The sequence below is a fragment of the Labeo rohita genome, chromosome 20 (genome assembly GCF_022985175.1).
Source record: "Labeo rohita strain BAU-BD-2019 chromosome 20, IGBB_LRoh.1.0, whole genome shotgun sequence".
In the NCBI taxonomy this organism is placed as follows: Eukaryota; Metazoa; Chordata; class Actinopteri; order Cypriniformes; family Cyprinidae; genus Labeo; species Labeo rohita.
The window spans coordinates 31,193,328-31,219,288 of NC_066888.1; the positions used below are offsets into that span (position 1 = coordinate 31,193,328).

At 33.3% G+C, this 25,961-nt stretch overlaps 1 protein-coding gene across 6 annotated transcripts in view; it reads left to right on the forward strand.

Moving 5' to 3' along the window:
• The window catches only part of gphnb (gephyrin b), a 100,504-nt gene that overhangs the window by 39,252 nt on the left and 35,291 nt on the right, over window positions 1-25,961 (forward strand). For 5 of the 6 annotated variants that reach the window (XM_051138514.1, XM_051138516.1, XM_051138515.1 and 2 more), the window contains exons 2-8: window positions 909-987; window positions 9,672-9,729; window positions 10,297-10,389; window positions 12,527-12,621; window positions 14,980-15,046; window positions 17,634-17,906; window positions 18,935-19,069. In XM_051138514.1, the coding sequence (XP_050994471.1) occupies window positions 909-987; window positions 9,672-9,729; window positions 10,297-10,389; window positions 12,527-12,621; window positions 14,980-15,046; window positions 17,634-17,906; window positions 18,935-19,069 (800 nt within the window). Of the gene's footprint in view, window positions 1-908; window positions 988-9,671; window positions 9,730-10,007; window positions 10,165-10,296; window positions 10,390-12,526; window positions 12,622-14,979; window positions 15,047-17,633; window positions 17,907-18,934; window positions 19,070-25,961 lie in introns of all 6 variants that reach the window. The other variant, XM_051138519.1, reaches the window with a different exon arrangement.

Here is a 25,961-nt window from a genome sequence, read left to right on the forward strand (position 1 = left end):
ATTATTATAAATTTTTATCCTAAAAAGTAGTTTACTATTTGTATAATTTATTGTTTGATTTTATTAATTTAACCAATCTTGGGAAGTCTCTGAACTTATGAAATTCTTTAAAAATGATGGACATTTTTATTGTTAATTTTTTTAATCTTCTAATGTTATTTTATTTGTATTTTTTATGCTTGGCTTCAAAATATTTTGTTGGGCTGAAATGTATGTTTTTGAGTGTGATTTAACTATAGAATAACTTTTAGAATTAAAAACAAACTAAAATTAATTTCTAATGTAACTTTTACATTTGATAGATTATTACGATAGCAAACATTTTTGTTTTATTTCAGTTACTTTAATACACCTTGGCGGCCTTTCACTGAAATATGTGTTATGTTGAAATATTTATCAATTTAAAAGGTTTATTAATGTTTTGAAAGTCTCTTTCTGCCTCTAAGACTACATTTATTTGATTAAAAAGTACAGTAAAATATTGTAAAATATTATTACAGTTTAAAATAGCTGTTTTCTATGTGAATATGTTGTAAAATGTAATTAATTTCTGTGATCAAAGCTGAATTTTCACCTTCATTACTCCAGTCACATGATCTTCAGAAATCATTCTAATATGCTGATTTGCTGCTCATATTTCTTATTTCTGTTGTTAAAAACAGTTGTGCTGCTTCATGTTTTTGTGGAAATTGTGATGCATATTATTTATTAAGGATTTTATTTTATTTTTTAATCAGTTTAATGCATCCTTGCTGAATCAGAAAAAGAAATGGTAGTGTATGTACCTCATACGTTTAGTAGATCTGAAAAGTGAATGAATATTAATGTTTATCTGTAATTTTACCTTATTTGTAATCATCCTGTGTTTAATTATACGCCTGTATCTCGTCTCTCTGTTTGTGTTGCAGTAAGTGACAGCTGCTTTCACAATCACACTGAGGACCGCAGCGGGATCAACCTCAAAGATCTCGTGCACGACCCTTCCTTGTAAGTGACCGTCGCAAAATGCACATACATTTTACGCTTAACAGGTGTCCCTTGATGCTTTTCAAGCTATTTAAATCTTGTTATTTAAAGATTTGTTGCATGACTTCCGTGGCCTGTTAGCTTCAGCGCTCATGTAATGAGACGTTCACGTCATGCTAATCACTGAACGCTCATCAGGAGTTCAGGCTGTTTAACAGCAGCCCGCAGTTTTACATGCTAAACATGTGGTTGCATTGAACCCTTGATGGATATTAATGTCAGAAGGACTCATTGTCACGGTCACACTGCGCTCTAATGAAGTGTCATCGCTCATGACGTTCTACATGAATGAAATGTGTGTGAAGCATATCAAACAGTTTTACCACGTCCACGTCGCCACACTAATGCATACAGAAAATAACTTGATTTTGTTATGTTTTACATATACTTTAAATTGAAAGCATAACGTGATTTTCCAACTCGTCATGTGTTAACAAGCCTTTGTTTTACATCTAACCCTGTTTTTGATTCAATTCTGCATTTTCAATTTCTTTGGATTATGAAATGTGGGCTACATATCATTTAGACATATATATTATATTATATTATATTATATTATATTATACTATATTATATTATATTATATTATATTATATTATATTATGACAAGATTTTCCACATAATTTTAATTACACTTCCTCAAGTATTATCAAGCATTTATTTTATTTTATATAATATAGTTTGCATGTTTATGTTTTTCTTTTTTTCTTTTTTTACTAAATACAGCATTACACATTTTAACTTGTAAATGGTAAAGAATATTTATTTTATCCATCACACTTTGATTGGACACAACTTTGGCTAAAATTTTATTAACATTATTTGTTTATTAACGTTAAATTAAATATCTAATTATTAATATTATTTAGACATAATATTATTATATTAAACGTGAGTTTCCACACATTATATTCCACATTATTGTAACTACACTTCCATTTAAGAGTTATCAATAATTTATTTATTTATTATTTATTTACTTAAATTATTATTATTAATATTTATTTATTTAGTTAGTTAGTTTTTTTTTTTTTTTTTACCTCTAGTTTCAATTAAATGCACTGTAAAAAATACTTTATTTATTGTAAATAAAATAAATATTATTGGACTGTATTTTGCAAAAAAACATACTATTTAAGTCTTTCCACTCCAAAATTTAATTCCATGTGTTACTTGCCATTACTTTGTAATTATTTGTACAAATTTACTAGCAATTTCTGAGTGAAACTTAAAATAAATCCTAAATCATTTTTTTTCAGAGTGTAGCACTAAACACTTGTGAAAGATGCAGAATATGGACTTAATTTTATTCATCACAATTTGACTGGATTGTAAAAAAAAATGGTTTATGATATTTTTTGTGAATATTATTTTTTTATTCCTGGTTGCATCAGCAGAAAACACATGTCATTTTAGACAGAAAGTTATTATTCTTTTGCTAAAAGGTTATTGTTCTTATTATTATTATTATTTTTTTTTTTTTTTTTTTTGCTAATCATGCAGACCAGAGACATTTATTACAGGAATAGTTCACCAAAAAGTTAGGATTCAAGCCATTTTATGGGGCAAAATTAATTAATTCTAATTTCTTTCTTTTCTTTTTTCTTTTTTTGCTAATTTATGAAATGTTAAATTGCTCAAACATGGTTGCATTTTAATTGGTGATCATGCACAATGGGACCAGACTCATTTATTAAAGAAATATATGAGGATTCATATCGTTTTAAACCTGCATTACTTTCTTCTACGGAAAAAACAGTAGCTCATGTGATTTCTGCACCATATTTCTTGTCTTCTAAAGTCATATGATACCTTTGTGCAACAAACAGACTGAAAGTTAATTCATTACATACTGAATATATTGCACAAGTCATATGAACTACCTTTATAATGGTTATATGGTGCTTGTTGCGATTTTTAATAGCTATTTTGTAGATACGCTTACTTAAAACATCATTTTGAGTGTAAAAAAATAGTCATACAGATTCAGAATGACATGAAGGTAAGTAAATGATGACAGAATATTCATTTTTGGGTGAACTATTGCTTTAAGACCGCCAGCATGCTGAAAACACTGTAATGAATGCAGGAGGAAGTGTTTGGACGAGCTGTCAGCTGAAATAGAAAGCCAGGTGGTTTTTGGGAGAGCGAGCTGACAGACGCGGAGGGACGACACAGATGAAGGCGATGTGTGTTAAGTGTGAACGCTGCGGGACAGACAGCTATCAGACGGGGACGGGCTTGTTGTCCTCACGCGACTGCAGTCGTAACATCCGCTGTCAGTCGTGCTAATTGGTGGTGCTAAAAATAGGCTGCGAATAAATCAGATCGGTGACACGCGGCTCGTCTTGCGCTGACCCTTGTTAGAAAGCCAGACAGAGAGAGTTCAGCTGACCTTGGGCATGCTGGGATAGTCTGTTGTGAGAATTAAATCCCATCCTATTTGGGTGAATAGCAATTTTCATCTCAAAATCTGAAAGGAAAAAATGAGATTTCATATTTTGCTTAATGAAAATGAATTTCTAAGACCATTAGGATATTTTGCAATCATTGCAATTAAGTGCTTTATTAATTAAGTTGTCAAAATGGTTTTGTTTGTGGTAAATTGCTTAAACATATATAATTAACCACTTTTTTATCTAAAATAAAAATCTAAAACAGTAATATTTTTGTTATAAGTATATACAATTATATACAGTAATAATTTTGTTATTTTTGTTTGTTAATGAAATGCTGACTTGCTCGAACATGGTTAATTAAGCACATAATTTTATTAAATTAAGCACTTTTTAAAATTAAATTTTTTAAAATAAAAATATTTTTGTTTATTTATGAAATGTTAAATTGCTCAAACATAGTTTGCTTGTATCATATAATTAAGCACATATTTTTATGAAATTAATTAAGCACTATTTAAATTAAATTCTCAAAATAATATTTTTGTGTATTAATGAAATGTTAAATTGCTCAAACATGGTTTGCATTTATTGTAAAATTAAGCACATTTATTAAATCCTTAATATAGACTTTTTTTTATTTATGAAATGTTAAATTGCTCAAACATGGTTTGCATGTATCATATAATTAAGCTCATATTTTTATGAAATTAATTAAGCATTTTAAATTAGTAATATTTTGTCTAATAATCTTATAGTTTGCACTTATTGTATAATTAAGCACAATTTTGTAATTCAATTTTCAAACTAATATTTTTGTTTATTCATAAAAGCTGAGTAGCTCAAACATTAATTTTGTTTATTAATAAAGTTTTACATTTTTCCAACATGGTTTGCACTTATTGTAAATTAAAGCAATTTTTTTTTACTAAATTCTGAAAATGTTGATATTTTGTGTATTAATGATTTTTTTTTCCAATATAGTTTGCACTTATTGCATAATTAAGCACATTTTTATGAAATAAAGCAAATTTTTAATTTAAATTCTCAAAATTATAATATTTTTGTTTATTAAATTGTTAAATTGTTCAAACATGGGTTGCATTTATTGTATAATTAAGCACAATTATGTAAATAAATTCTAATATTTATAAAAACTAATTATTTTTGTTTATCCATGAAAGTTGAATTGCTCAAACATGGTTTGCACTTATCATATAATTAAGATTTCTTTTTTACATTTTAAAAATAGAAATATTTTTGTTTATTAATGAAATGTTACATTTCTCAAGCATCCATGCTGTAGATGTTTTGTGAGTGTTTTCAGGTAGCGTCCCAGCGAGGGTCCCTGCGTCCTCCAGCAGTGTTTTAAAATGCACCCGAAGCCGTCATTCAGCACAAAGGCGCTCCATTATTAATTAAATCACCGCAGCAGATGGCCTTCGTTTGGGAGCCCATCCAGAATTGAAGTAGGCCCGTAAAGCTGGGTCACAGATGTGTGCAGCGGGACGCGTTCTCCTCCTCTGGCGCTCGCTCTCTGTCTTTCTTTATTCATACCCCGAGGAATGCAGCGAGGCCAGGAATGATGGTTTTAAGTGTGGCAGGGTCCGTATGACAGCAGGGTTCGATTAAACCCTCATAACTCTTCCATTAGACAGAGAAAGACTCGGCCGGAGATTCTGGCACGGCGAAGGGAAAAATGCAACTCTTAAACCATGCCAGAAATATCACTGGAGTCCAAGGGAGGATGTCAGTCCCTCTGAATGTTTTACAGCTTTTGTTTTTTTCATTACAGGCTGCGCTGTTTTCTAGACATTTATATAAAAAGACTTATTAACATGAAGCAAGTTTTTGCAGTTTAACTGGAAAGCATGTTGGTGTTTACAATATTATACTAGCATAATACTTCAGGAATCCAGGCCCGAAAAATCTTTAAGTTAAGGATATTTAATTTAATTTAATTTTATTTTACAAAGGCTGTCACTGGGGTGGTACCTTTGCAAAATTTACACATTTGTACCTAAAGAGTCCCTATTAGTATTTCAAAGGTACATATTACGATATTAGTACCTAAAAGGAACAAAAGTGTACCTTTTGAAAAGTTAATGCTTATTTCTAAGAGTGTTATTTAATTTAATTTAATTTAATTTAATTTACTTTACTTTAATTTAATTTAATTTAATTTAATTTAATTTAATTTAATTTAATTTTTTATTTTTTATTTTATTTTATTTTATTTTATTTTATTTTATTTTATTTTATTTTATTTTATTTTATTATTTTAGTTTAGTTTAGTTTAGTTTAGTTTAGTTGTTACGCTCAGCTTCAGTCATTCTGCAAGTAAAGTCTCCATTAAAAATATTTTTAAAAATTTATTATTAGAAAAATGTTATAGATTTGTCATAGTACTATTTATTAGTGCTGTTTAATATGTATGTTACTGACCTACATTTGCCAAATACAGTATACAACAATAAAATGCAGCTTTATTTATTTATTTATTTTAGTCCATACTACTCTTACTATTTCTGTTGTATTACGCTAGTTCAATAGTTTTTTTTTTTTTTTTTGGTGGGATTTTTTTATGTCTTTGAAAGTCCCTTTTGCTTTACCAAGACTGCATTAAAAATGCAGTTAAAAACAGTAATATTCTGAAATATAATTGTGATTTAAAATATTTTTTTTCTATTTGATAAATATTATAAAATGTAATTTATTTCTGTGATGCAATGCTGAATTTTTATCATCTCTATTACTCCAGTCTTCAGTGTCACATGATCCTTCAGAAATCATTCTAATATGCTGTTTTGCTTCTCAAGAAACATTTCTGATTATTATCAATGCTGAAAACAGTTGAGCTGCTTGATATTTTTGTGGAAACTGTGACATTTATTTTTCAGGATTTCTTGATGAATAGAAAGTTCAAAAGAACAGCATGTATTCGCAATAGAAATCTTTTGTAACATTATGAATGCCTTTACAGTCACTTTTAATCAATTTAATGGATCCTCAGTGAATAAAAGTATTAATTGCAATTTAAAACAATTTTACTGACCCCAAACTTTTCAACTGTAGTGTATATATTTCAGGAATAGCATATAACAGTAATTGAATCTCATTTTTAGCATCTCTTTCTTTTGTTGAGACTACCAAACGTTAAGACTTTTTTACATTAATTAGACTAAAGATACAAAACAATGTGAGAAATTATAGCACACTACATTTTGTTTTATTATCTGCTGTTTTACATACTATTTTTTGTAATAATGTGTGATAGTTTGCAGTGTATAGTGTGCAGTAGTCATGCTCCAACCTTCTTTCTTGTCCTCTGTAGTTTAGTTTCCACCTCACTTCTTGTAAGCTCGTCTCTATAGCCTCTAGAACCTCTGGAAATGATGTTAGTCCCATAATATTTCATTTTTAGACCAGCACACCCCAGGACTAATGATTTTCTCACTCTGACACTTAATAATCTCCAGTTGGAGTCTCACAAAACAATTTAACTCGTAAGCATTTTTCCACAGGGCCAAAATTTAATATCATTTGAATTGCATCTAGACCTTGGATTCTTTTGCACAATGATTATGAGTTCACAATTCTAAAACGCTCACTGTTGTCTGTACACTGAACTGAAAATGGGTTAGGATTTATTTTGAAACCATTTTCACTCTGAAATTGCTACTAAGGTTTGCAAATATTTACAAAGAAACAGCAAGTAACACATTGAGTTACACATGAAATATCGAAGTAGAAAGACTGAAATAGTATTTTCTTGTAAAACAGACTCCAATAATCTTTATTAACGACTGTAAAGTTTTTTGGGTTTTTTTCACAGTGTGTTAACTCAAAACTGGCTTGTATGACAGAAAAGGAGAACCAAAAAGTTCAAAGAACATTTTGTTAAAGTTCCCTTTAAGTTGTGAAAACAGAAACCAATTAAATATCCTTTTAAATATTTAAAAACTTTTTTTTTAATGTGAACATTAAAGGAACATTCCATTTTATCAGTTTGCAAACATTGTGGGAATGTTTCTTTTTAATGTTCTCTGAACATTTTGTAACAAGTAGTAACATTTAAAAAAATTAAATTCAGTTAAAATTAAAAACAGTTTTTTAGAACACCATTGAAAACCAAATTCCAAACATTCTATTAATTTTACTGCAAGAACATTTATTCATAACGTTGAGAGAACCTTGTCAGTACCTTCTGAGAACGTTCCCTGTTAGCTGGGTTTATGCTTCATGTTCTGTCAATTCAAATATGGTATGTCAAGATGTGTTTTTGCCCTTTTTGAAGCTTGAAAATAAAAAGTGCGTGAACAGATGATGACAAAATATTATTTTAGGTTAAACTGATGATAGAGATGGTATTTCACAGCACTGACTCCTGTTGAACACATTAAGCAGAATTATCCTCAGGCATGTTCTGTTGTTAATTAAACACTATGAGTTTTCCACACGCTCAGGACAGGGACACTGACTCTGGGCCCAAGCCGCATGTCTACCTGTGTCAGAGTCACAAAATGAACCATCTAGCATCACGAATGCTCTGAGAGAGAGAGAGAGCGAGAGAGAGAGAGGCGCTGCCACCAGAGGCTGTAGTCTGAAGTGGTTTCCTTGGAAACGGAAGAAAAGATCCTAAGTTATTTGCTATCAGTATAATGTTATTTATGCAAAGAGTGAACCCAATATCACTCAAGGGTTACCGTGTTTTACCTGACAGGTGACACTGTTGCTCTGGATATTGGAGAGTAACAAATCTCTTAATGAATAAACCATATATTTAAATAAAAAATAAAAATGATTGCAATGAAAGAAAAATTTCAATGTAATATGAAATAATTTTAGAAAAATTTTCAGGTAACGGGACACCTGAGTAAAAAACAAAACTGATACAGAATTATAATTACTTCTAATTATAATAATTATTAGTCTTTATGTCGGCACCAATAGCCTCGTGGTTAACGCATCATCATATAGCATTGTTGTGCTGCAGGTGTCCCGAGTTCAAATCCCAGCCCGTGGACCTTTCCTGATCCCACCCCCTTCTCTCTCTCGCACTTTGCTTTCTGTCCAACTATACTGTCCCATCCAAATAAAGGCATAAAAGCTCCAGAAATAAAACTTAAAAAAAAAAAAAAATGATATGTAATTATTTTCATTTTACTAATCTAGGCTTTCATATTTTATCATTTTTATTATTTATTTATAATTAAAGTACTTTTTACTTGTATAATTACATATACTTTTGTATTTCGTGATTTGTAATATTTATTTATAATTAAAGGTATTTTTTACTTTTGTAATTGACTATAATTACTTAAAGTTTATAAGGTGCTGATTAAAATGGAGTTGCAATGGTTGCATTTTCCATCACATTTATTTAGATGCAAATCTATTAGTATATTTTTTCATAAAGCTTGAAATAATACATTTAATTAATCTGTTTTATATATTTATATAAACGTAATTGTGTTTTCTGTGATGAAAGTGTGTGTAGGTCATTTTTCAGCAGTCGTGTGTTTGTGTTTTTGGTTTATATATCCTGGTTGGAACTTAAACCTAAATACACACACACTCATGGGGACTCTTGTCATGGCGGGGACCTAAGTTGGGTACAAAAGCTTATAAATCATACAGAATGAGCTTTTTTGAGAAAGCAAAAATGCAGAAAGTTTCCTGTGACGGGTAGGCTTAGGTGTAGGGTTGGTGTAGGGCGATTAAAAAAAATATGGTTTGTACAATGTAAGAACCATTATGCCTATGGAGAGTTCCTACAAGAATAGCTGACCAGACTGTGTGTTTATGTGGTTCAGATATACCCTACGTTATGGGGACAAAATGTCCCTGTGTGTGTGTGTGTGTGTGTGTGTTTTCTAGGGGATTTGAGCTGTGTGTGTGTTGTTAGGGATTTGAGCAGTGTGTGTGTGAGAGAGAGAGTCTTGCTGTCACAAGGAAACATGATGCTATAGTTTCCTAAAAATAACACACACGCAAAAGGGGAAAAAAGAGCGAGAAGGAAAAAGAGACCTTACATAAGACCTGTCTGCTGCTCTACACCTCCTGCCTCAAGTGCTTTTCTCCTCCTCTCTCTCTCACACACACCCTGTCTCTCTCTGTTTGTCCTAATTCTTGATGTGGCCACAGGATGGCACCATGCAATAGAAATAAAAGCTTGATTTCTACATACACATTATCTTTATGGTCCTTAGGATTTTCTTCTAATGCTGATGTGATCTTTTTTTCCAGGCTTGGAGGAACCATCTCAGCTTACAAAATCGTTCCTGATGAAATTGATGAAATCAAGGTATGTTTCAAAATTCAGGTAGAGGGAAAATAGTTTTATTGATGTAATCTCAGATCACTTAAAGATTTACAGTGTCTGTATGATGTAATGATATATAGCAGCCTAAAATAATTCTATCAGTGTTTAAAGGTTTGGCATCTATATGTTTTTTTAAAGAATAAAATACTTGTATTCAATAAGGATGTATTATGTTGATCAAATGTGACAGTAAAGACATTTATAATGTAACAAAAATTTATATTTCAAATAAATGCTGTTCTTTCCAACTTTCCATTCAGTTTTCAACATTGAGCAGCAAAGCAGCATATTAGAATGATTTCTGAAGGATCATGTGACACTGAAGACTGGAATTATGATGTTGAAAATTCAGCTTTGCATCACAGGAATAAATTACATTTTTACAAATTGTCAAATAGAAAACTTTTATTTTAAATGGTAATAATATTTCACAATTTTTGCAGTTTTTACTCTAATTTTGATCAAATAAATACAGCCTTAATGAGCATAAGTCATGTAACTTGTAAATGTTTGTGTTTACTGAGGTTTGTTTTTTTTTGTCTGGTTCAGGAGACTCTGATCGACTGGTGTGATGAGAAAGAGTTAAACTTGATTTTGACCACCGGTGGCACCGGCTTCGCTCCACGGGATGTCACACCTGAGGTTGGTCCTGTACCACGTGTGTGTGTGTTTGTGTGTGTGGAGAGTAAGATGTGTGTTCCTGCCTAAAATATTATCTTACAGACCTTAATAACACACTCCAAAACTCTGACCATAAGCCAAAATGAATCATCTACCATCACAAGAGCACTTCCAGCAGTCACACCGGTCCAGATCAGATCTCAGCCTCTCATCAGCTCTCAGATGCCTGATCTCATCTCATCTCTGCTTTATTGATGTGCCATATTCTCATCAGGGATACTGGCCAAACATCCTGAGATGAGCTCTTGATGTCACACCAGTTATTTATGGATTGATGGATAGACACACAGATGGATTGATGAATGGATGGACGGATTGATGGATGGACAGATTAATGGATAGATGACTGATGGATGGATGGATGGATGGATGGATGGATGGATGGATGGATGGACGGACACACTGATGTATGGATGGATGGACGGACACTGATGGATGGAAGGATGGATGGATAAATGGATGGATTGACAGATGAATGGATGGATAGACAACTGATGGCAGATGGACAGGCAGATGGATGGATGCATGGATGATTAGCTGATTGATGGATGGATGGATGAATGGACAAACTGATGGAAGGACGGACGGATGGATGGATAGAAGGATGATGGATGAATGAATGGATGGATGGACGGACAGATGACGGATAATTGAATAAATGGATGGATGGATGGACGGACAGGCAGACTGATGGATAGATGGATAGATGGATGATGGGTGGATGGATAGTTGACTGATGGACACACTGAATAGATGGATGTATGGACGAATGCTGATGAATAGATGGACTGATGGATGGATAGACACTGATGAATAGAATAGATGTATAGATGGATGGATGTCACACCAGTTATTTATGGATTGATGGATGGACACAGATGGATGGATGGATGGATGGAAGGATGGAGGGATGGATTGATGGATAGACAAGTGATGGATGGACGGGACGGACGGACGGACGGACGGACGGACGGACGGACGGATTGATGGATAGCTGACTGATGGATGGATGGATCGACGGACAGACTGATGGATGGATGGATGGATGGATGGATGGATGGACGGATGGACACACTGATGGATGGATGGATCTATGGTTGGACAGACACACTGATGGATGGATGGACAGACAGATGGAGGGACACACTGATGACTGGATGGAAGAATGGATGGATGTACAAATTGATGAATAGATGACTGATGGATGGATGGATGGATAAATGGATGGATGGACCGATGGATGGATGACGGATGGGCAGATGGAGGGGTGGATGGAGAGGGCGGATGGATAGCTGACTGATGGATGGATGGATCGACGGACAGACTGATAGATGGAAATATGGATGGATGGATGGACGGACAAACTGATGGATGAAAGATGGATAGATGGATGAATAGATGTACAGATGGAAGAACATATGGACAATCTGAGATTCAAGCTTCATGTGTGTTGTGGCCAATTCAGTTCAAATTTAGTTTAAGATGTGTTTTGGAACATCTCAAATCATTAGTCCTTGTCTTCTCCAGTGCTTCCATCATTTATAAAATTAGAACCATACGAAATAGAAGAATTTTCAGTAGTGGTCTCAGATTTTGGACTCCACTCTCTTTCTCAGCAAAAGGAGACTCAGGGACTCTCCCTCTTCCGCACACATTCTCTCTCTCTCCCTCATCCCATGAGTCTCATCAATACCCCTCCTTTGATGTTTTCCCTCGTTCTTCTCTCTCCATCTCTCTAATGATGTTTGAAGTGTCACTCAAGGACAAAGAACACACACACACAGAGATGATTATTTGTGCAGTGTGTGATACAGTAGGATCATCCAGGGTTTTAATGTGACCAGTCCCTGTTGATCTGTGACATTCCTGTGAAGCTTCTCTCCCAGAGGAATTTGGTATTGCTCAGAGGTTGTTCTTCAATAGCTCAGAAGACAATAGAGATCTTAGTAATGTTTGATTTTATAAAATATGTAAATGATTTATTTAAAAAAAATATTCATAACGAGATGTCTGAATTTTGATTGCAACACATCTGAGATGTTAAAGAGAAATAATTTGTGCTTTTACTTTCTTTCTGTCATTCTGTCTGTCTGTCCAGGCCACTAAAGAGGTGATCGAGCGGGAAGCTCCAGGGATGTCTCTGGCCATGCTGGTGGGCTCTCTGAATGTCACTCCTCTAGGAATGCTCTCCAGGTCTCACTTCAACACATCCTCAACATGCTTATCTCAGCGTAGAAGAACTGATAGAGTGTTCAGAATAACACTCAAGGGTGCAGAATTTAGCAGGGATGCTAGGGACATGTCCCGACCAATATCCAGCAACTATTATGTCCCTAGGAATAATTTTCATTAAACAATTAAATATGTATCCCCTGTTGTTGTACTTTTGGCTGCAACTGAAATACCACTTATATTACCTGAGAAGTTAAAAATACACTAGAAAACTGCATGAAGGACGTACATTTAATACATGTGCGGAGTAAGAACATAAAAGGTAGCCAAAGTGTTTAAAACATATGTGCATGTTCAGTTGAATGATAAAGTTTACCCTCTTTAACTTATGCTGTTTTGTGTTAATCTGCTCCTCCCATTTGCTCTTGTTACATCTACTATCACTCTATATAGACTAATACAATCAGATACAACAATAATGTCGCAAATATTTATTACAATTTATATATACTGATAAATGTAACATTCACTTCAGCGGTATGAGATGACTGGATGCTTTCAACTGATGTCCTATTGAATTGTCACCAACTTAATTGCATTGCTCAAACTTATTCAAATATAGTGAATTAAGCTAAAAACTTGATAATAATGCACAATCTGAATGTGTTCTTAGATTTGTGTTGGATGTTATCTTCAGGGGGGAAATATGTATAATTTGTAAACAAAATACTTTTTCTTTTTTTTTTTTTTTCTTTTTTTTTTTTTTTGCTTATTTCATGTCAAAACTAGCGAGCTAAGCCAATAGTAGTACTGACAGTGTCGTGTAAACATGGCTCAAGACACGAAAAAAGGAGGAACAGACAAACCGAGTCATTTACGCTGGAACTGCTCCTATTGATTCAAACTCATGACTTCGATCATTCAGCTCAAGCGATTCACTAGCAAAAACAGATCAAATCGCTTGTAATGATTTTAAAAAGCACCTATAGTGATGGGTGATCGGGACTTCAATACGCGTATCGCGAATCATTTGATTTAGATCGGGACTCCGGAAATGATCGGAATCATTTCGCGAATTGAATGATTCATTATCCAGGATCCAAAGTCCAAAGTCCAGGTTTGCGAATCATTATTCAGTTTGGGAGCGCGGATCGCGAATCATTGTATTTAGATCGGGTTTGAGAGCCTTTTGATTCATATCGGAAGCTCGGAGCGCGGATCACGAATCGTTTAATTCAGATCGGGGGTTCGGAGCGCGGATCGCGAATCAATTCGTGACTTGAATGATTCGCGATCCGGGCTCCAAAAGTCCCGATCTGAAAGATGGTTCGTGTATCATTATTCAGATCGGGACTGACCGCGGATCGCGAATCATTTGATTCAGATCGGAACTTCGGCGAGGGAGTCTTTTAATTCAGAACGGAACTTTGGAACGCAGATCGCAAATATTTTGATTCGCATCGGAAATTCAGAACAGAAATGATTCGCAAACCGCTCTCCGTAGTCCCGATCTAAAATTATGGTTCAGATCGGGACTTTTGGAGCCCGGATCGCGAATCGTTTGATATATTTTGTAACTTCAAAACGGTTCATTAATCTTTTGATTCAGATCGGGATTTTATAGCAGGTCCACGAATCTTTTTATTCAGATTGGAAAGTCGCAGCACGTGTGTTGCAAATTCTGCCACTGAATAAAAAATAAAAAAAGGTAATTGCAACTTTTTATCCCACAATTTTGACTTTTTTTCTCGCAATTTTGAGTTTGCATCTCACAAGTCAGACTCTTTTTTTTCAGAACTGTGTCATATAAACTCACAATTCTGACTTTTTTTTCTCAGAAATGTGAGATATAAATGCACAATTGTTATACGCACAGTTATAAAGTCAAAATTGCTAGATATAAAGTCAGAATTGTGGAATATAAACTCAAAATAGCCAGAAATAAAGTCAGAATAGCAAGATATAAATTTATTTCTCAGAATTGTGATTTTCTATCTCGGAATTCTGACTTTATAACTTGCAATTGCGAGTTTATATCAAGCAATTCTGAGAAAAAAAGTCTGAATTGTGAGATAAGTCGCAATAACCTTTTTATTTATTTATTTATTGTTATTTTTTTTTATTCAGTTGCGGAAACAGGCTTCCATACGTTAAGGCAGTAGGCCTACAGTTAAAAACAAAACAATGGAAAAAAAAAAAAAAAAGAAAGAATACACAAATACACAAACAATACAAAGAAAACATTTAAAACAGAAAGAAATCTTAAGAACCTTAAGAAATCATTCTAATATGCTAATTTGCTGCTGAAAAAACATTACGGATTATTATCAGTGTTGAAATGAGTCTCTCTTGAATTGTCTTTGATTTGTGTGTGTGCAGACCCGTGTGTGGTATCCGAGGGAAAACTCTCATCATAAATTTGCCGGGGAGTAAAAAAGGTTCACAGGTAAGAACTTTTTTTTTTTCTTTCATTAAGTGTGTGGTTAGTCATATATCTCAGTACTGGTCTTGCAGTATGTACTCCATTAGACAAAACTTTTAGTGTAGTACTTCTAGTAATCAAATTCATATATAAGAAATGATAAATGGGAGTGTTTTAAACATAATGTGCAAGTTTAATTCTGTTTGTGGACTTGCTTGTGGTCTCAATAAAATATACATTAATGAGTGCTGGAAATAGAGATAAACATGAATAATTATAGCGCCTCTTTTGGATCAGCCCAGAATAGTTTACTTAAGGGTCATAATTCTTTCATTGCTTGGCCAGTTTATGAGAAACACCATTGACAGAGACACTGTCGGTACAGCTTTTCAATACAGTTTGTAAGTAAATCACTTATAATAGTGGTTTATAATATTGAATTATATTTTATTTTTATATGATTTCATTTTATTTTATATTTACTTGTGTGTGGTTTTTTTTTTTATATATTTTTATATTTTTATTTCAGTTTTAGTTATTTTAGTAGGCTACAGGGGCGTCGCTAGGGTTAATCATTTGGGGCTCGAGCCCCGAAAGTTTTTACTCCAGCCCCGAATGTTTTTTTTTTTTTTTTTATTTCAGCGTCTGCCGTTTCACTAAATGAGGACATAAATACATTAACAACATGTCCAGAACTGCTCTGAGATTCACTTCATGAGCATTTCACTGTTTCATTTGAGTAAAACAAGCGTCAAATACATACACTGAAATTTAAAGGTATTCACGGCAACCCGTCAAAGTAAAAGTTCGGTTTAACTTTATTAATCATTCAGTATAATGTACTGTAATATAATGAAAAAAAATCACACAATATTTCTTCCATGTTTTACGTTTCAATAGTAAATTCCCTTTATTTTCCAAAAATAAAATATAATTTTCATTAAAAGATCAATTAAATCAATATTTCATTTAATAACCAAAAAAAAAAAAATACACAGAACAGAATTCCAAAAGGATATTGTAAAAATAAATAAAAGTTGTATTATGCATTCAAATAAACAGACATGCTAAAACATGTTTGGTAACAATAAAACGTAAAGTGAGAAAAAATAAAACATTTCATAGGATCCCAAACTTTTGATAAATTGATGGTAAATTGTATAAGATTCATGGTTTTAATTAATTACACGATTAATTACATTTTGATTTTAACGAAGACCAGAAAAATGAAAACAGAATTTGAAAAAAATAAAATAAAACGGAATTTGGGAAAAAAATAGGGCCCTATTTTTGCATGCAACTATATATTTGTTACAGTTATAAATACATTTTCAAATGTATTATTTTATTTGTCTAACATATTTTTGTAATGTTATAATTTTGGTATAATACTTTGATATGTTTGTTATTTGCAGTGATTACTATTTACAATTGTTAATAATGTGACAAGGTCTTTAACCCCCGGTTTAATGTCCCCGGACCCCCCTAGAAGGATCCAGGTTCAACCACTTGTGTTTAACAAAATCTTATGTGAGCATGATGTGAGCTCCCACCCACTACCACTAGCCCCTGCTGTTTTGGCACCAGCCCCGGATGTTTTAAAATCCTAGAAACGCCCCTGGTTAATTAAACTAAATGAAAATGAGAAAGATTGCCTTGCCTTTATCATATTAAATTTGACTTCAGTCAAAATTCATTTCAAAATGTTTTTATATGGTTTTAGTTTTAACTATGCAGAAAAATACTTCCATGGTAAATGTCCAAAAACATAGTAGGGCTACTTAGTTAGTGATTTTCAGCAGAATTGTATATTGAGCAACATTTGAATAAAAAAAAATGTGAAGCTTATTTTTTATTGCTCATTTGTTATTGTACAACAGATAGTTCCGGCTTGATGCTGATTGGTTAGTGATTGTTTTCACCGACCAGATTTGTGTATCACTGCGCAACACCCTCAGCAACATAAACAATCCATATACGATCAAAAACTGTGAAATTTGTTTTGTATTTCAGCTAAATAGTTGTTTATTATTCATGTAATGAAGTATGAGTGACTCCTGCTGGCTGTATGGTGCGTCATTTGCTTTTAAGTTTGAAACAACGCCCTTCCACCATCGAAGAAACTTCTCGAACCGGAAGATGTGAACGTTGATATGCGCGTGTGTGTGGAAGCCCACAATTTTTGAAGTACTCCAAGTACTGAGGGAAAATAATTTACAAATGTTCTTTTTCATGTATGATACTGCACGTCCATCGAGTTACACCGTTTAATAACGCTTCTTATTAGGCAGATTTGCGCTATACGGTGTCTAATTTAAACTAAAAGACGGACACGAACATTTTCTCATACTGAGAGAGGAAAAGATGTGTGTGTGTGTGTGTGTGTGTGAGAATATATCATCATATGTTGTGTTAAAATAAATGACATGGCTGATGAAAACAACTCTTTGTTTAAATTAGAGCTGCATAGAGTTTTCCATAACTGTCAGGGACTATTTTTTCTTGCGGAAGAATGGCTATTTATGATTTTCCTTAAACAAAAAGTAACATTAAGCAGTGATTTCGTATCTCAAGCTCTTTGATTAATCTTCCTTGCTTTTGTGTCTTACAGGAATGCTTCCAGTTCATCCTGCCTGCTCTCCCGCACGCCATCGACCTTCTCCGAGAAGCTGTGGTCAAAGTGAAGGAGGTGCCCAACGAGCTGGAGGACCTGCCCTCGCCTCCACCACCTCCATCCCCGCTGCCCACCAGCAGCCCGCACCGCCAGACTGAGGACAAGGGCGTGCAGTGTGAGGAAGAGGAGGAGGAGAAGAAGGACAGCGGTGTGGCCTCCACAGAGGACAGCTCCTCCTCGCACATCACCGCCGCCTCCATCGCTGCCAAGGTAAACCTATAGTTACACATAAATGAGTAATGCTTTACAAAAGTGTTTCTCACATGACTCTGTTGGACATTTGCAGGTTTTCCATTTGCCTTCATTCCCATCTTATATTGTGTCATCTTCATGTGTGCTACAACGTCGTCTGGTGTGAGTGAATAGCATGACATCTTCACATCATGTGTGTGATTGTTGTTTATGTCCACTTCATTTGTTATTTATGTACTATTATAGTTTATATCAACTTTTGTGTGAGCTTTTATTTATATATTTGTAGTTTTCATTTTAATTTAGTAATTTTGTAATGTGCTTTTGTCATTTTTTTGTATTACTATTTAGGTTTAATTTGTTTAATTTTTATTTATTCATTTATTATTATTATTATTATTTAGTTTTGTTGAGTTTGTTAGTAATTTTAGTACTTGAAGTTAAGCTTATTTCAGGTAGTTGCCAAAGCAACATTTCAAATTTTTATTTTTTCATGTAATAATTGTAACTTTATATAGCATTATATATTAAGGCTTAAACTAAACCAAAACTTCAACTAAAACTAAAATACTAAAATGTAAAAAACTACAATTTAATATAATTTTATCTAAACTTGTATGTCATGTATCTGTTAAATATATCTGCTGTTGCTGAATTATAATGATGTTGCAATTTACTATATTTAAAAATTGAAATAAATAAAAAATATATTAAATATATTAGGCATTTAGCTACATTTATTACTTCAAAATCGATTATTATTTTTGAGTTCATGCATTTAAAAACCTTGCTGTCATTCGGGATAACATTCCAGACAATTTTCTACTGTAACCTGAAAAGGTTCCAGAAAAAATTTGCCACAATCTCCTCTTTTTTCATGTAGTAAGATTTGGGTTATATTACACCAAAAAAAACATGAATGCACACTTCAAAATCTAGAAATACTGTTCCATCTGTGCACTTTTAGCATACTGTTTTCAGTGTACTACAATGGCAAGAACATGTTTCATTTTGTTTATGATGAACATCCTTCTTTCGTGTCTCAGATTCCCGACTCCATCATCTCACGGGGCGTCCAGGTCCTTCCCCGTGACACGGCATCTCTGAGCACCACGCCGTCCGAGTCGCCGCGTGCCCAGGCTACCTCCCGCCTCTCCACCGCTTCCTGTCCCACCCCCAAGGTGAGAGCAACCTGTCTTCCTGTTTCCTGTCCCCGCACTGTTCGCTTCCTGTCTGCCGTTCCTCTGCCTCCCCACCTCGCTCACCCTGCTGCCGAATTCCACGCTCACCTCACCCCAAAACTCCTGTCAGAGTACCATCCGTGTGTGGATTTCACAGGTTTCCGTTTCCGTTTTTCAGAATTCTGTTTAGAGCACTGCAAAAGTCTGGACATTTGTCTTTTTTCCAATACAAATATCTAAGCATTCTTAAGTCAAAATACATTTACGTGAGAAGCAAAATATTTCTGAAGTGTCAGAAAGAGAAAACAGTATTAACTTCCTGACCCCATTTGCAGATTTTTCTCAGTTTACAAAAACACATTTCATTTTGATACATTTTTCAGAAAACAGTGCTTAATATCTTAGCCATTTTGCTTCTCCAATAAATGCTTGTTTTAAGAATGTTTAGACATTTGTACTAGAAAACAAGGCAAATATAATGAGGGAAAAAATATTTTTTTTTCAGTGATAATTTCATCTTTCACAGCACAGACTGTCTTCTGGCATTTCTTCAGCAGTTTTAGTTTAGTAAAAATACTGTGGGAAATATTAAACAAATGAAGCTGCATAAGGTCTAAACTGCTCTTTTGCAAACTGTGGAAATTAATGTGAAGCTGATAAAAAAGTGTTTAGGAGTAAGTTTTAAGGCATGCAACATTTCGTGTGATTCAGAGACTGGATTTGAAGTCAATATTTATGGACGACTTTGATTAAATTCATCATAATTTTAATGCTGAAAGACTAAAAAGGAAAAACTTGGAAAAACTTTAATAAATCCAACGGGATGTTTAAATTTGCAGCTTTTTGGCTGAAAAGAACATCATCTTATAATATACAGTACAAAACTGTAAATTAAGATTTCCACAATTTCCTGTCTGATATCTAACATTGTTGTTTTTCAGTGAAATAATTATATACATTAGGGGTTTATGTTGGATTTCATGTTGCTAAATAAATGTTTATTGCATTATTTTAGCATTACCTCGATAGTGCTTGTGTGTATGCTGCCTTCTATATATAGTGTTTACCTTAAAAAAAACTAAAACATTAGTTGAGATGAAAACATGTTGCTTTTTCATTAGCAACAGTGTTTTAAGGTGGTTGTCAGTGTACTATAAAAGTACAAAACGGATTTTAGTCCTTCAGTAGGTTGGTATATTAACATTTGATCATGTAAATTTTGTAGTTAAAAAATCTTGGCACCTTTTTTTGTAAAGTTCTGGCAACCTCAGCAGCCAGTTTTTTTTTTACAGTATGTTTTACTTAATTTTTAAAGTAATTATTATTTAACAATGTTTTGGCTAATTAATTGCCCTTCCTCATTTTTGGAATGTACGCAAGTAATCAACAAATTTAAATTAATATATTTTTAATTTTTCTATATTTATTGATATATTTTTAAAGCATTATTACCTGAAATTATTCTCTTACACCATTGCTTTCAAAACTCTTTTTTTGCATTGCATTTTTAACATCTAGTCTTCAGTTATTTTAGTATCATTGAAATACTATTATTATTTGTATTAATATTACAGTATGGTGCATTTTTGTCCTTTTGAGTGATCTTGTGACAAAATTTGGATACATAATGAAGTACATTTATTGACATCTGTTTATACATCTATTTGACTGAAGATGAACATATGCACTTTTTTTCTTATTTATGCATTTGGGATTTATCTTTGATCCTATGTGTCTTGCATTGCATTCAAACTTTTTCGTTTTTTTGTACAATTTATGCATTCCCTGGGAATCAAACCCATGACCTTGGTGTTGCTAGCGCGATGCTCTACTGTTTGGGCTGCAGAAATGTGACTAACTTGTAGCTTTGACCCATGTGGCTCAGGATTCTCACCCGAGCCGGGCGAGCAGCTCTCGTTCGTCAGCTCATATGTCACAATCATTTCTCGCCCCGCTGTGTGGATGCGGATGGTTGTCATGGGAGCGGGCGTTGCCGTGGAGACTGTGCTGCGCTCATATGAGTGAGAGAGTTTCTACAGGTATCAGTTTGACAGAGATGCAAAATTCTGTCATCATTTACTTGCCCTCATGTCATTGCAAACCGGTGTGACTATATGTTTTTGGTGTACATGCTGCTCTTTCCTGTACAATGAAAATATTGAGTGACCAGGGGCTATTGAGCTCCAAATCTAAAAAAAAAACCACCATAAAAACTTAGTAGTAGCCTATACGCTATATTTTAAGTCATTCAATAAATTTGTATCACAAAAAAGATCAGCAACAGCATGTTTAATCATCATTAGCTAATAAAAACATTTAATTCCTCACACAACCGAATCGTACATGGGTGTATAGGATGAAAGTACATTATAATTATCACAAAAAATTGTTTATTAATTAGCAAAATTTCAGTCATTCAATCTTCCTCAGGCTTAAAACAAATTTAGGTGTATATATTTTTTTATTTTTGTTATGTATGTGTGTATATATATATATATATATATATATATATATATATATTTTTTTTTTTTTTTTTTTTTTTTTTTGCATTGCATTGCATTGCATTGCATTGCATTGCATTGTTAATTTGACTGCATTTCTGCATTGATATTTTTGTATAATTGAGCTACTAATGTAGTTTTTAATATGTAATATATAATATAATAATATAATATTTTAAATCAGTTTTTTATTTTTATGCTTTCTGTTTGCATTTAAATTATTATTATTATTACATAATTAAATAATTATTAAAAATAATTAAGCTATTTTTTCCATTTACCATTTATTTTTCAGGTTACTGAAAGTTTTCAAGTTTTTTCAAGAAACATTTATTTTTTTATTTTTCAGTTTTAGTTTGTTATTTCTAATAATCTCGCAAGACTCTATTCTATTTTTAACATCTAGATTTTCAAACTGCATTTTTTCAAACATTTTTCTGTGGAGCACAAACGAAGATGCTTGAAAATGCAGTTTAAACTTTTATTTTTCATACAGTGAAGGTAAATGGGGTCCAGTGTGGTTTGAGCTTAAAATATCTTTTTGTGTTTTGCAAAGAGAAAGAAAGTCATTTAGATTTGAAACGACACGAGAGTGAGGGAATGTAACCCATTAAAAATTATGATGTCATCATAATATTTGCATATTAGATTGTGACAGGTCATGTCTTTCTTGCATATATTTAATTATTTATAGATGCTTTGACTAAACCGACTAAACTGACAGAAACCTAGACGTGTAGTAGTGTCATGGTAATGACAAAGCAAAAACTCAAGCATCACAGTTGTTTTACTAGAAACATCCACTGATTTATAGCCATCCTGATCACAAGCATACTCCGACTCTCTCTATGTCACTTCCTGTCTTCTGTTCTCTCACAGTCGCACACACACAGATGATGATATGGCTGTGGCAGTCCTCCACACAGTTATATAACACGGTTACATAACAGTGAGCCACTAACACATATACCAGTTCCTGTGATTATCTGCAAATGCAATTCTGCATCTAATTTTAATGCACAAGTAATTGGGCAGAATGGTGGCGGCTCGTTCGTTAAACATATATTGATTAAAACCCCCTGCATTCTGTCTTAAGATGTGCACTTAATGGAATATTTTGAGTTCTGCTTTTATTAAAATTATTTTTGCATTTGCAACCTGCTGTTGATTTAATACAGAAAATAATTTAGACTTGTAATGTACTTCAATCGTGCAGGATGCATGTGCACTACAAAAGAAATTAATGCTTTTATTCAACAAAGATGCATTAAATTGATCAAAAGTTACAGTAAAGGCATGTATAATAATGTTGCAAAGGTTTCTATGAATGATTAAAAACATGAATCAGCACCACTGTTTTCAAAACTGATAATAATCAGAAATGTTTCTTGAGCAGCATCTCATCATATTAGATTGATTTCTGAAGCATCATGTGACCCTGAAGACTGAAGTAATGATGCTGAAAATTCAGCTTTGACAGGAATAAATTACATTTTAAAATATATTCACATAGAAATCAGCTATTTTAATTTGTAATAATATTTCCCAATTTTACTGATTTTGCTGTATTTTTTGATCATATACATGCAGCCTTAATGAGCATAAAAGACACAAAACTATTAAAACATCTTACTAACCCCAAACCTTTGAAGCATAGTGTAAATACTCTTTAAAATATGCAACAATTGTGCTGTTTTGAAAGTATTAGGACACTAGGGCTATTGTTTTAGTGCATTTTATTTTTCTCCATGCTGGACTGTGTTTACAGCTTGTGTTTTGGAAGTTTTCAATGTCAAAACCTCAATGTGAAAAAAGCAACTCTACTGACAGCTGCAGATGTGTGTTAGATGAAGAATAAATCCACCTCGCTGGTGTGTGTTTGTGTGTGTGAGAGAGAGAGAAACTCAGACGTATCTCTGACAGTTTTATAGTGATTAATCTGTGAATGTTTATCTGTCAATCTTATTTACACCTCTTCCATCACATTTCCTTCCCACTTCCTTCTTTCCTCCTCTATTTCACCTCTGTGTTGCTCTCTGTTCATTTTCTGTGTTCAGGATGGTGTCTCAAACTACAGTCTAACTGGATCACAATTATATAGAACTATAGAAGTGCATATATATGACTGCTGCAATAGATAATTGCGTGTGTATGTGTGCTTGTGTAGTTATTTGGCATGTGTGCCGAAAACATTCCTCCTCTGAACAAAGCAGCTTGTAAAACTGACTGGCTTCTTGCTGTCGCAAAGGTGAGAACATTGAATTTAATGCTCAGAGAAGATCAGATAGTGATGTCCAAGGAGAAGTGAAAGAGAACACAATAAACAAACGCGCAGTACTGCAGATCCTCAACATCTGACTAGCACTTCATCAGCATTATTTCCACACAGAATAACTTCTGTCAGTGATTCATGTTTATCCAGGTTGTTGTGAAATGTTTGTTTGTTCATTTTTAATGCAAAGCACTTGATGCAGATGATGCTTTACTTGACATGGACTTGTGTGTTTGTTTAGCAGTAGTTTAGGAGCTTTACTTGACTGTGTACCATAGTAAACTGTTTTAGATGGTGCTTTGTTGGTGTCTGATCTAGTTTCTGTACTGCACTTCAGTCTTGTAAGATTCAGTGAAAGAGTTGTTTTGAAAGAGACTCAAGATTTAATTTGCATATTAAATATCCATCCATTTGGATTACAGTTTTGTCATAAACTAATAAACCTAATATGATTTGTCAGTCATACGAAAATGGAAAAAAAAAAAAAAATATATATATATATATATATATATATATATATATATATATAATAAAAAAATTGTGACAGTTTATTAATAACTATTTGCATATATTTGATTTTATTTAAATAATCAAATTAATTTTCAAAATTAATTCATTCAAATTGATTACAATTATAGAATCATCTGTATGAATATAATTAAATATTTCTAGCTGTGAAACAAGCAATATTTATTTAGTTATTTAGTATTATTATTTAAAGTGCTCCTATTATGCCATTTTAGCGGTTGCTAATATTGTTTTTTGAGTCTTCTAAAACAGGTTTACATGTATGAAAGGTCAAAAAACACTTTAGTTTTCTCCAAAAATAGATTTAATTTGACCTAATTTCTAAATGATTTGTAAACGACTTGTGCGAAGCAAGTCCTTTCTGTGAGCCCTCACTGCTGTGATTGGTCAGATGGCGCAGTCCTTTATGATTGTACGCGTGTGTCGGAAAACAAAACGCCCTTGACCATAACTGAATGACAGCCCTGGAGACTTGTCAATACATAGAAACGATGGCATCGTTTTTACCTTCAAAATTCGAGCCGGAGTCTGACGATGAAACGGCTGAAGTGGCTGATCAACAAGTTAACACGGACTACCATGGAAAGTGCGTGCAATCTGCGTATGTAAGCGAACGGGGCACACCTCTATGTAGTAAGCTTCAACATTGCATAATGCGTTAAGGTGGCTTTCTGTAAAAAATACTGTAAAAAAGCCGCTTCGTGCATCATCCTTTATCATTACTCCAACTAATAAGGCAGACAGACAGTCAAGCTGCATCAATCACAAATTTTTAGACTACAGTGGGCCCACAGCTGAACAACAGAACTACAGAAGCATGAGTTAGCCGGTTAGCAAGACGTGCAGGGTTGTTACTCAACATAACATACACAGCTACATATTTTGAACGATCGTTAGAAAATACAGTCTTTGTACATTCATCTTTTGGAGGTGAATATAAAACAAATTTACTCTCACAGTGTAGGATACAGCGTCTTCTCGACATGACGTAAACCACATGGAAATTTGACTCTGTTTGTGGGCGGGCAAGTTGTTCACAACATAGAACGTGGGCGGACATTATGCAAACGTTACCTCGTGACGTATAGCCGTAACAAAAAAAGATCCAAATTCCTGACGACTCATTCAGGCGATTGTGAGCCAACTTTTTTTTTGAGATAGACAATAACTTTATTTATCGTGCACTGTCGGCTTCGCAACTTTGCAGATAGTTTATATTCACATACAGCTACATGACACACTGCATGAAAGGTCATATTTGAAAAGGCATAATAGGAGCACTTTAAAACACTGTCAGTTTATTAGTACTATTACAGAAATCTGACCTGTTTCATTTATGTATGACTGTATTATTTTGTCTATGAGTAATCTAAATGAATATAAATTGTATATGTGACCCTGGACCACAAAACCAGTCATAAGGGTCAATTTTTTGAAATTGAGATTTATAAATCACCTGAAAGCTGAATAAATAAGTTTTCCATTGATGTATGGTTTGTTAGGATAGGACAATATTTGGCCGGGATACAGCTATTTAAAATCTGGAATCTGAGGGTGCAAAAAATTAAAAATACTGACAAAATACTGACAA